Source organism: Leucopleurus acutus, assembly GCF_964270905.1.
Source record: "Leucopleurus acutus genome assembly, chromosome: 3".
Taxonomy (NCBI): domain Eukaryota; kingdom Metazoa; phylum Chordata; class Mammalia; order Artiodactyla; family Delphinidae; genus Leucopleurus; species Leucopleurus acutus.
The window spans coordinates 135868544-135882121 of NC_139145.1; the positions used below are offsets into that span (position 1 = coordinate 135868544).

General features: G+C 38.3%; 1 protein-coding gene across 1 annotated transcript in view; it reads right to left on the minus strand.

Moving 5' to 3' along the window:
- Positions 1 to 13578, minus strand: part of ITGA2 (integrin subunit alpha 2) — a 103672-nt gene that overhangs the window by 49550 nt on the left and 40544 nt on the right. Inside the window, exons 3-4 of the mRNA XM_082836794.1 lie at positions 4073 to 4182; positions 2370 to 2461 (exon numbers count right to left, since the gene is read on the minus strand). Of these exons, the coding sequence (XP_082692920.1) occupies positions 2370 to 2461; positions 4073 to 4182 (202 nt within the window). The remainder of the gene's footprint in view (positions 1 to 2369; positions 2462 to 4072; positions 4183 to 13578) is intronic.

The window sequence follows — 13578 nt, forward strand, 5'->3', positions numbered from 1 at the left end:
GTGTGGCCAGACCTCCCAAATTCTCAAGGTGAGTCAAAGAGAGAATTTTGTGTGAAAATTTATAGTTAACAAAAACCTGAAACACTCTACGTGCTAAACAAACACAAAGGAGGTTCATGAACCGCCAGTTTTCAACTCTGTAGTTATCAAAGTATTTCTTTGAGGACTTCAGAACCCCATACTTCTGGCCCCTAGAACCTTCAGTTATCAAAGCTGGCGTTTGTCTTCTTGTGCACATCATACTCCAACTATTAATATCTCCACTGACCTGACCCCAAAGCTCTCCCTTTCAGCAGCCCTTGAATGCCAAGAACTCCTGATTAAATCATGATTAAATCACGTGGGAAACATAAGATTAAATAATATTCAAATCATTAGATGTGAAAGGAGAAAAAATGGGGAAGAGAAGTCTAGTGATGATATTAAAAACAAATCTATACAGTTTAACCTTATGTAAAACTGTGGACCAATCATTAAAACTTAAAAGTGTGGACTTGCAAAGAGTGATTGGAAGAATGAAAGGGAACTTATTTGACCCACTTTAATTGTTGGTAGCTCAAAGGAGAAGCAGCTGTGGTCATATTTCATGCTCAATGAACAAGGCATAGTTTTTCCCTTATAAAACTGGTTCATTTTGCCAATTAGTTAGGGAGAAATCACTATTGATGCCTTGGGTTAGTATACCGAATAAGATACCAACTACTGATTCCTATATCCCCACCCCCAAGTTGGTTTCTCTTAATCACCCTTAAAAATACTAACTCATGAAGTATTAAAAAAGATTTTTTTTGTTTTAAAAGCAATGGAAAACAGCATTAAGGAGTTGAAATTAGAATATGCCAATTGTTAATGCCAGAACAACATTCCTGCTTTAAGCCCGGAACTTAAGAAGGTTCAAAAAAAAAAAAAAAAAATGTGATGATTGTCAGTCTTTTCCACAGAATTCTTAAGAGTATCTTAAGATTTTGACCTTTTAGGTATGGAAAGAAGACTTTGGCTTTTTTCTTTTCTTTTTTTTCTCTTTCCCTCCCTCCCTCCTTCCTTCTACTTGCTACATTGACTGTTAATCTCTCAAATTCTCTTGCAATTTTATTTTATAAATAAGATTTACAAAATGTTTTATTTTGCATATAAAAATCTATAGTTACACATTAAAAATCTGAAGTTACAGACTAAAAACTTTGAAGCACATTCTATAATCCCTGTATCTTAATGTTTTTCTTAATTTATTCAACTTAAAAAAAAAAGACAAAAGCAACCTTATGATAAAGACTTCAGAAGATCATTAACAGGAAGATTCATTGCAATATTCATTTATGCATTGATCTAACACATATTATAAGCAACACTTAATTCAGTTAGTGGTACCAAGGTCTCTCTAATATCTCTCAGTAAAAACAGAATGATATTGTTCAAAATTGATTACATTTTTAGAGCAATCTGGTTATACACCCAGGCTTTTAAGTTAGCATATCAATGTAGCATGTCATAACCAATGTAAAGTTAAAGTAAACTTTCTAAGACTACTTTAACAGGGCTATACAACTAGGTTACACCTACATGGACTGGCAGAAATGTCAAATGAGACTGGGTTTTTGTTTGCCTTTAAACACTTTTTTTTTTTTTTTTTTGGTGTGTGATGGTTTTCATTTTTTTACAGTTGCATCTTTTCAACAGTTTTCTATGTTATTTTTTTGTTAGTCCCAAGCTCAGGAATTATTCTCTCTTTCACAAAACTTCCATTTTCTTCTAGTTTTTTATATTAACTTTTTAATTCACTCAGAAGTATATTTGGATATGCAAGTTATTCACCAATTAATTGTCCCCAGACCTCTTGTTAAATAAGGCATTCTCTTTTACTGATTTGTGGTGGTCTTTTCACAGCTTTCTAGAAACTAAATGAGAGTACACATTAACATGAAATAAGATGAGATCAAGCCATGCCTTAAATAATATCAGATTGGTCAATGATTATCAGAAACGATTAAAAATAAAAGTACTTTGTAGCTTTGAAACCTACTTTCTGAATTTGCAGTACCTATCCTGAATGTTCCTACAGGAAGGAGAAATGAGCGCTAGAATTCTGCTGTTATCAACAAATACAAAGCACATTTTCAAGGGTAAAGAATCGGTGTTCCTTCTGATCCCTTTTTCCAAAACATTCTGTGGCAATGGTTTTACTAAATATCTTAAGACATCTACATATCAACATATTGTTCTTTCATGTTGGCTCTCCATCTAGCATGTCTTATCCAAAATCAAGCTCCAACATTTAAACCTCAAGATATGGCTTGCTAGGAGGGATGGTGAGAAGACACTGACTTCACACTTTCTTGAGAGGAATGAGGATTTGAAAAGTAAACACTCACGAGAAATCCACCCGTTCCCACGTTCCTTGTCAGTGTCAAGCCAAGGCTCATGTTGGTTTTCATCTCAGTAACGTTGGAAATGCTCGTGGAAGCTTTCAAAGGGGAGAAGATTTTTAAGAGTGGTTAAATCATCATTTATTTAAAGCCATTTTTTTTCAATGTACACTCAGGTTTACATGTAGCATTGAATTTAGTGCTCGTGTTATATAATGAAGTGTATGGAAATGAGATGCCTTCAGTGATCTGGCAGCTCATTTAAATATGTGATCACATCTGCAGAATGTGATCCTAGGGGGTGGAGTCTGCAAAGGTCATGGTGGCTCCAGCTAAAGCTTTATTCTGGATCGGAAAAAAATATCCTTAAAGTGTTATCAAAGGATGCCGTATGGTAGAATCTGGCTCAAAGCAATAGTGAATGAACTTTAAAAGGAAATCATGACACTAGCATGTAGAATAATAGATAAATCTCTCCAACCTTCTCTCTCCCACTCAAATAGGGCATCATCTGCTGTATCCATTCTTGAGCTACTGAACACTGAAATTCTTCTCAATAATATCATTATTTTCTCATATCCTCTAATCTCTGCCAAGGTGTATACATATATATACACATACAGGTATACATATACATAAAATTACGCTGTTTATGTATATGTGTATACACATAAATTATGCTAAGTCATCTGCTCATATGTATATATACATATGCATAAAATTTCTAAAATAATAAAAATATATATATTAGGGGTGAGTATTCAAAAGTTTTATTATATAGTTTATGCCCCATTTCCCAGGATACCTGTTTTAAAACTTCACCCTTCTTCTCAAGCCTCCAAACTCAACCCAGATCCCATCACTCTCTACTGCAAAGAAGATAATCACACTTGAAAGATAATCTCAACTTCTCTCATCTTTACCTAAAGGTCCTTCTAGAATTCTGACTCCTCTCTTTCCTTTGTGTTTCAGAGGAGAGAGCATTCTTCCTAAGACTCATTTTCCCAGGTACCAGAGACATTAATTGCATCCAGTTAACTTTATTCTTGACCAGTAGTCACTCCCTTTTTATTGCCTCCTTCCACTCTCCCTACAAATAGGATCATCTCTTTTTTATTAGAAAAATTGTCTCTTAACTCTGCTACCTTATCAAACTATTTCCCCAATTCTCCTTCACTACTTAACTTCTGGAAACAGAGGTCTACTTTTGTGGACAATTAAAACAGAAATTGCAAACAATTACAAAGAATTCCAAACTGTGAATTTCTTTTAGTAGAATGAAATCATTTAGACATGACCAGAAATAAAGAGTGTTCCTCAGCACGCCCCAAATCAGCCCTAGTACTGATGTTTCTATACTTAACGGTTTGTTTTGAGGAGGGAGAGAAGTATGGATAGTCTCAGATTTCTATAAGTAACCAGCAAAATAACCCTACATGTCGGTGGAAACCGGTCCACAGTCTGGGGATAGATGGCCCAGGAGGCAGCACGTTTCCCATGCATCCATCTTTCTTAATCAGGTCATCAAACTGTGTTGGAAATTTGAATACAGTGGGGCCCCATATGACTACAGACATAAAGGCAACAAAAGCTGTCTATATTCCTTAAACACAAAACTATGATTGGTTTTGTTGTTATTTCTCAGCTGGGTATATAACAAATGAGATTTTGTTATGTGTAAAATAATCACATTGCTAATTATAACTTACTTTGCAAATTCAGTTTTTCACATGTAGTGGTGGATAGATCAACAGGACATTTATACACATCTCCCATTCGGTTCTCAGGAAAGCCACTCCATGGTGAACCAACCAATAACCTAGAAACAGGGATTTTATTTTCTATTAGACATAAAATGTTAGCTATAGTTTCTTAAAGATAAAGCTGACCACAAAACAGTAAAAAAAAAAAAAAAACTTAATTTCAATTTTTAATAAGTGAACAGTTTCTATTCGCTCAGCTATAATTTGCTCTCCTTCTTTTCCTCTTAGATGATCAAGATCCTTGATGAACATCTACAGTACAGCTGTCTTGCCACACACCTGGGAGTCCCTCTAAAGCAGTTCTGTCCAACAGAAATATAATGCAAGCCATAAATGTGGGCACATATGTAATTTTAAGTTTTCTAGTGGCTACATTAATAAAACAAAAAAGCAACAGGTGAAATTAACTTCAATAATATATTTTATTTAACTCAATATATCCACACTACCATGCAATCAATATTAAAGTTATTAATGAGCTAGTTGATATCCTTTTTTCCATACTAAGTGTTTGAAATTCAGTGTGTATATTTTGAGCACATATCAATGTAGACAAGTAATATTTCAAGTGTTCAGTACCCATGGGCGGCCAGTAGCTCTTTGGTCAGCATAGCTCTAAAGAATGAAACGATATTAAAAGCTAAAGTGAAAACTAATATTTGTTCAGTGCTTTCTATGCCCTAAGCACTTTTATATGTTATTTAGGGAGCAGATGAGCTATCTAAATGGCTTTATGCTTACCGTCTATATAAGGGAATCCTCAGCAAAAATAAAGAGCAAGTGTACTGTGGGGCTCTCCTTATGTGTATCATGTTTATAGCTGGAATACAGAACACTGAGGTCAGAGACGGGTGCTAACATCTTCCCTTTGGTTAGTTCACTCCCTACAGAATTTTTCCAGTAAGAGACTATGCATTTCCCTGTAGAACCACTCACTCGACATTTCTGGCCACAGAAGAATGGACAGAAAGAGTCCATGTAACAGCCTGATCTTTAGAAACTCGTGTATGTTACTCAGCAGCATCCAGTGACTAAGGAAGCGTATTTGACTCAATATTTTTTCCTTGTCAAAGTTGGGAAGGATTAGGTTATTGATCTATGAAACTTAAATTCTTTCATGTCGGGCTTCCCTGGTGGCACAGTGGTTGAGAGGCCGCCTGCCGATGCAGGGGACATGGGTTCGTGCCCTGGTCCGGGAGGATCCCACATGCCGCGGAGCGGCTGGGCCCGTGAGCCACGGCCACTGAGCCTGCGCGTCTGGAGCCTGTGCTCCGCAACGGGAGAGGCCACAGCAGTGAGAGGCCCGCATACCGCCAAAAAAAAAAAAAAAGAAATTCTTTCATGAGGCTTCTGTCTAAATATTTTAACATTACTGATTAAACAACATGTGCCCAATTAAGTGCTACAGTGGATAAAAAAGTCTACGGTACATTTCTACTAACTTAGTAAAACTGTTTAAAATACATAACAAGTAAAATAATAATCATACAGGGCTTCCCTGGTGGCGCAGTGGTTGAGAGTCCACCTGCCGATGCAGGGGACACGGGTTCGTGCCCCGGTCCGGAAAGATCCCACATGCCGTGGAGCAGCTGGGCCCGTGAGCCATGGCCGCTGAGCCTGCGCGTCCGGAGCCTGTGCTCCGCAACAGGAGAGGCCACAGCAGTGAGAGGCCCACGTACCGCAAAACAAAAATAATAATCATACAAATGAGTAGAAAGATACGAATAAGTTCCCCTTCCTGAAAAAAAGTAAAATGGTCTAAGGAAGCAAAAATGGACATCAAAGGATGAGGCTGGTAGTCAGCATTCTTAACAGAGGGAACACCATGAACAATCATGGAAAGAGGAAAATACAAATTATTTTGAAAGAGAGTTAATGATTCAGTAATAGTCTTCTCCCCTTATTCATCTTATACAATTATTTTCAAACTAATATTTTATAGAGCATTCTAGAATACTTTTTTTGAATATTCGTTTTATTTATTTTCTTTATTTTTTTGGCTGCGTCAGTTCTTAGTTCTGGCACACGAGATCTTTGCTGAGGCATTCAGGATCTTTCGTTACAGCGCATGGGCTCTTCATTGCGGTGCGCGGGCTTCTCTCTAGTTGTGTCATGCGGGTTTTCTCTCTCTAGTTGTGGTGTGCAGGCTCCAGGGTGCATGGGCTCTGTGGTTGCAGCACGCAGGCTCTCTTGTTGAGGTACACAAGCTCAGTAGTTGTGGCACAAGGGCTTAGTTGCCCAGCTGCATGTGGGATCTTAGTTCCCCAACCAGGGACTGAACGTGCGTCCCCTGCATTGGAAGGCAGATTCTTTACCACTGGACCACCAGGGAAATTCCTAGAATACTTTAAAACAGCTAACTTTGATTAAGGTTACAGTTGAAAGTTTTTGTCTTCTTCTGAGCAGATATTTTACCTAATTTACCTGTTAAAATACTGCCTATAGAAATCATCAACAAAACAAAAAGACAACCTACTGAATGGGAGAAAATATTTGCAAATGATAAGACTGATAAGGGGTTAATATACAAAATATATAAACAGCTCATACAACTCAACATCAAAGAAAAAAAACAATAAAAAAAAAAGGGGAGGGAGGAACTTCAAGATGGTGGAGGAGAAAGACACGGAGATCACCTTCCTTCCATAACTACATCAAAAATACACCTACATGTGGAACAACTCCTACAGAACACCTACTGAATTCTTGCAGAAGACCTCAGACTTCCCAAAAGGCAAGAAACTTCCCATATACCTGGGTAGGGCAAAAGAAAAAAGAAAAAACAGAGACAAAAGGATAGGCACGGGACTTGCACCAGTGGGAGGGAGCCGTGAAGGAGGAAGTTTCCACACACTAGGAAGCCCTTTCACTGGTGGGGATGGAGGGTGGGCAGGGGGGGAAGCTTCGGAGTCATGGAGGAGAGCGCAGCAACAGGGGTGCAGAGGGCAAAGTGGACAGATTCCCGCACAGAGGATCAGTGCCGACCAGCACTCACCAACCTGAAAGACTTGTCTGCTCAACCGCTGGGTCGGGTTGGGGCTGGGAGCTGAGGCTCGGGCTTCGGAAGTCAGATCCCAGGGATGGGACTGGGGGTGGCTGCATGAACACAGTCTGAAGGGGGCTAGTGCACCACAGCTAGCCGGAAGGGAGTCTGGGAAAAAGTATGGATTTGCCTAAGAGGCAAGAGACCATTTTTTCGGGGTGTGCGAGGAGAGGGGATTCAGAGCACTGCCTAAATGAACCCCAGAGACAGGCATGAGCCACAGCTATCAGCGTGGACACCAGAGACGGGCATGAAATACTAACGCTGCTGCTGCAGCCACCAAGAAGCCTATGTGCAAGCGCAGGTCACTATCCACACCTCCCGTCCTGGGAGCCTGTGCAGCCCGCCATTGCCAGCGTTCCATGAGCCACGGACAACTTCCCTGGGAGAACACACAGCGTTCCTCAGGCTGTTGCAATGTCTTGCTAGCCTCTGCCACCGCAGGCTCACCCTGCATTCCAGTTATAACTACCATACCCCTCCCTTCTCCCGGCCTGAGTGAGCCAGAGCCCCGGAATCATTCCTCCTTTAACACCCTCCTGTCTGGGTGAAGAACAGATGCCAAAGGGCGACCTACCTGCAGAGACAGGGGGAAATCCAAAGCTGAACCCCAGGAGCTGTGCGAACAAAGAAGAGAAAGGGAAATCTCTCCATGTAGCATCAGGAGCAGCGGATTAAATCTCCACAATCAACTTGATGTACCCTGCATCTGTGGAATACCTGAATAGACAACGAATCATCCCAAAACTGAGGCAGTGGACTTTGGGAGCAACTGTAGACTTGGAGTTTGCTTTCTGTGTCTAATTTGTTTCTACTTTTACGTTTATCTTAGTTTAGTATTTACAGCTTATTATCATTGGTAGATTTGTTTATTGATTTGTTTGCTCTCTTCTTTTATATATATATATATGTATATATATTTTTCTTTTCCTTTTTTGTGATTGTGTATGTGTACGCTTCCTTGTGTGATTTTGTCTGTATAGGTTTGCTTTTACCATCTGTCCTAGGGTTCTTTCTGTCCGTTTCTTTTTAGTATAGTTTTTAGTGCTTGTTATCATCGGTGGATTTGTTTGTGGGATTGGTTGCTCTCTCTTTTTTTTTAACTTTTTATTTATTTATTTTAATAATTTTTTATTTTAATAACTTTATTTTTAATTTTTCTTTCTTTCTTTTTTATTTCTTTTCTCCCTTTTCTTCTGAGCCGTGTGGCTGACAGGGTCTTAGTGTTCCACCCAGGTGTCAGGCCTGAGCCTCTGAGGGGGGAGAGCCAAGTTCAGGACACTGGTCCACCAGAGACTTCCTGGCCCCTCATAATATCAATCGGTGAGAACTCTCCCAGATATCTCCATCTCAATGCTAAGACCCAGCTCCACTCAACAATCAGTAAGCTCCAGTGCTGGATATCCCATGCCAAACAAGTAGCAAGACAGGAACACAACACCACCCATTAGCAGAGAGGCTGCCTAAAATCATAATAAGGTCACAGATACCCCAAAACACACCACTGGACATGGTCCTGCCCACGAGAAAGACAAGATCCAGACTCACCCATCAGAACACAAGCACCAGTCCCCTCCACCAGGAAGCCTACACAGCCCACTGAACCAAACTTACCCACTGGGGGCAGACACCAAAAACAATGGGAACTATGAACTTGTAGCCTGTTAAAAGGAAACCCCAAACACAGTAAGTTAAGCAAATTAAGAAGACAGAGAAATACACAGCAGATGAAGGAGCAAGGTAAAACAAATGAAGAGGAAATATGCAGTCTACCTGAAAAAGAATTCAGAGTAATGATAGTAAAGATGATGCAAAATCTTGGAAATAGAATGGAGAAAATACAAGAAACGTTTTAACAGGGACCTAGAAGAACTAAAGAGCAAACAAACAATGATGAACAGCACAATAAATGAAATTAAAAATTCTCTAGAAGGAATCAATAGCAGAATAACTGAGGCAGAAGAATGGATAAGTGACCTGGATGATAAAATAGTTGAAATAACTACAGCAGAGCAGAATAAAGAAAAAGAATGAAAAGAATTTAGGGCAGTCTCGGAGACCTCTGGGACAACATTAAATGCACCAACATTCCAGTTATAGGGGTCCCAGAAGATGAAGTGAAAAAGAAAAGGACTGAGAAAATATTTTGAAGAGATTATAGTTGAAAACTTCCCTAATATATATATATATATATATATATATATATATATACACTCTATAATATGGGAAAGGAAATAGTCAATCAAGTCCAGGAAGTGCAGAGAGTCCCATACAGGATAAATCAAGGAGAAACATGCCAAGACACATAGTAATCAAGCTATCAAAAATTAAATACAAAGAAAAAATATTAAAAGCAGCAAGGGAACACCAACAAATAACATACAAGGGAATCCCCATAATGTTAGGAGTTGATCTTTCAGGAGAAACTCTACAAGCCAGAAGGGAGTGGTAGGACATATTTAAAGTGATGAAAGGGAAAAACGTACAACCAAGATTACTCTACCCAGCAAGGATCTCGTTCAGATTTGATGGAGAAATTAAAACTTTTACAAACAAGCAAAAGCTAAGAGAATTCAGCACCACCAAAGCAGCTTTACAACAAATGCTAAAGGAACTTCTCTAGGCAGGAAACACAAAAGAAGGAAAAGACCTACAACAACAAACCAAAAACAATTAAGAAAACGGTAATAGGAACATACATATGGATAATTACCTTAAAGCAAATGGATTAAATGCTCCAACCAAAAGACACAGACTGGCTGAATGGATACAAAAACAAGACCCATACATAAGCTGTCTACAAGAGACCCACCTCAGACGTAGGGATACATAGAGACTGAAAGTGAGGGCATGGAGAAAGATATTCCATGCAAATGGGAACCAAAAGAAAGCTGGAGTAGCAATTCTCATATCAGACAAAATAGACATTAAAACAAAGACTATTATAAGAGACAAGGACACTAAATAATGATCAACGGATCAATCCAAGAAGAAGATATAACAATTGTAAATACTTATGCACCCAACATAGGAGCACCTCAATACATAAGGCAAATACTAACAGCCATAAAAGGGGAAATCGACAGTAACACAAACAGAGTAGGGGACTTTAACACCCCACTTTCACCAATGCACAGATCATCCAAAATGAAAATAAATAAGGAAACACAAGCCTTAAATGATACATTAAAAAAGATGGACTTAATTGATATTTATAGGACATTCCATCCAGAAAAACCAGAATACACATTTTTCTCAAGTGCTCATGGAACATTCTCCAGGATAGATCATATATTGGGTCACAAGTCAAGCCCTGGTAAATGTAAGAAAATTGAAATTGTATCAAGTATCTTTTCTGACCACAACGCTATGAGCCAAGATATCAATTACAGGAAAAGATCTGTAAAAAATACAAACACATGGAGGCTGAACCATACACTACTAAATAACCAAGAGGTCACTGAGGAAATCAAAATATATCTAGAAACAAATGACAATGAAAACACAACAACCCAACACCTACGGGATGCAGCAAAAGCAGTTCTAAGAGGGAAGTATATAGCAATACAATCCTACCTCAAGAAAAATCTCAAATAAACAACCTAAACTTACACCTAAAGCAATTAGAGAAAGAACAAAAAAAACCCCAAAGTTAGCCCAAGGAAAGAAGTCATAAAGATCAGATCAGAAATAAATGAAAACGAAATGAAGGAAACGATAGCAAAGGTCAATAAAACTAAAAGGTGGTTCTCTGAGAAGATAAAGAAGATTGATAAACCATTAGCCAGGCTCATCAAGAAAAAAAGGGAAAAGACTCAAATCAACAGAATTAGAAATGAATAAGGAGAAGTAACAACGGACACTGCAGAAATACAAAGGATCATGAGAGATTACTACAAGCTACTATATGCCAATAAAATGGATAACCTGGAAGAAACGGACAAATTCTTAGAAAAGCACAATCTTCTGAGACTGAACCAGGAAGAAATAGAAAATATAAACAGACCAATCACAAGCACTGAAATTGAAACTATGATTAAAAATCTTCCAACAAACAAAAGCCCAGGACAAGAGAGCTTCACAGGCCAATTTTATCAAACATTTAGAGAAGAGCTAACACCTATCCTTCTCAAACTCTTCCAAAATAGAGCAGAGCGAGGAACACTCCCAAACTCATTCGATGAGGTCACCATTACCCTGATACGAAAACCAGACAAAGATGTCACAAAAAAACGACAACTACAGGCCCATAGCACTGATGAACATAGGTGGAAAAATCCTCAACAAAATGCTAGCAAACAGAATCCAACAGCACACTAAAAGGATCATACACCATGATCAAGTGGGGTTTATTCCAGGAATGCAAGGATTCTTCAATATATGCAAATCTATCAATGTGATAAACCATATTAACAAATTGAAGGAGAAAAAGCATATGATCATCTCAATAGATGCAGAAAAAGCTTTTGACAAAATTCAGCACCATTTATGATAAAAACCCTCCAGAAAGTAGGCATAGGGGGAACTTACCTCAACATAATAAAGGCCACATATGACAAACCCACAGCCAACATCATTCTCAATGGTGAAAAACTGAAACCATTTCCTCTAAGATCAGGAACGAGACAAGGTTGCCCACTCTCACCACTATTATTCAACACAGTTTGGAGGTCCTAGCCACGGTAATCAGGGAAGAAAAAGAAATTAAAGGAATCCAAATCGGAAAAGAAGAAGTAAAACTGTCACTCTTAGCAGATGACATGATACTATTCACAGAGAATCCTAAAGATGTTACCAGAAAACTACTAGAGCTATCAATGAATTTGGTAAAGTAGCAGGATACAAAATTAATGTACAGAAATCTCTTGCATTTCTACACACTAATGATGAAAAATCTGAAAGAGAAATTAAGGGAACACTCTCATTTACCACTGCAACAAAAAGAATAAAATACCTAGGAATAAACCTACCTAGGTAGACCTGTATGCAGAAAACTGTAAGACACTGATGAAAGAAACTAAAGATGATACAGACAGATGGAGAGATATACCATGTTCTTGGATTGGAAGAATCAACATTGTGAAAATGACTATACTATAGGATTCAGTGCAATCCCTATCAAACTACCAATGGCATTTTTCACAGAACAGAACAAAAAATTGCACAATTTGCATGGGAACACAAAAGATCCCAAATAGCCAAAGCAATCTTGAGAAAGAAAAACGGAGCTTGAGGAATCAGGCTCCTGGACTTCAGACTATACTACAAAGCTACAGTAATCAAGACAGTACAGTACTGGCACAAAAAGAGAAATAGATCAATGGAACAGGATAGAAAGCCCAGAGATAAACCCACCCACATATGGTCACCTTATCTTTGACAAAGGAGGCAAGGATATACAATGGAGAAAAGAAAGCCTCTTCAATAAATGGTGCTGGGGAAACAGGATAGCTACATGTAAAAGAATGAAATTAGAACACTTCCTAACACCATACACAAAAATAAACTCAAAATGGATTAGAGACCTAAATGTAAGACACTATAAAACTCTTAGAGGAAAATATAGGCAGAACACTGTATGACTTAAATCACATCAAGATCCTTTTTGACCCACCTCCTGGAGAAATGGAAATAAAAACAAAAATAAACAAATGGGACCTAATGAAATTTAAAAGCTTTTGCACAGCGAACGAAACCACAGAGGAGATGAAAAGACAACCCACAGAATGGTAGAAAATATTTGCAAATGAAGCAACTGACCAAGGACTAATCTCCAAAATATACAAGCAGCTCATGCAGTTCAACATCAAAGAACAAACAACCCAATCCAAAAATGGGCAGAAGAGCTAAATAGACATTTCTCCAAAGAAGATATACAGATTGTCAACAAACACGTGAAATGATGCTCAACATCACTAATCATTAGAGAAATGCAAATCAAAAGTACAATGAGGTATCACCTCAAAGTGGTCAGAATGGCCATCATCAAAAAAATCTACAAACGATAAATGCTGGAGAGGGTGTGGAGAAAAGGGAACCCTCCTACGCTGTTGGTGGGAATGTAAATTGATACAGCCACTATGGAGAACACTATGGAGTTTCCTTAAAAAACTAAAAATAGAATTACCATACGACCCAGCAATCCCACTACTGGGCATATATCCTGAGAAAACCATAATTCTAAAAGAGTCATGTACCACATTGTTCACTGCAGCACTATTTACAATAGCCAGGTCATGGAAACAACCTAAGTTTCCACTGACAGATGAATGGATAAAGAAGGTGTGGCACATATATACAATGGAATATTATTCAGCTATAAAAGGAAACAAAATTGAGTTATTTGTAGTGAGGTGGATGGACCTAGAGTCTGTCATACAGAGTGAAGTAAGTCAGAAAGAGAAAAAGA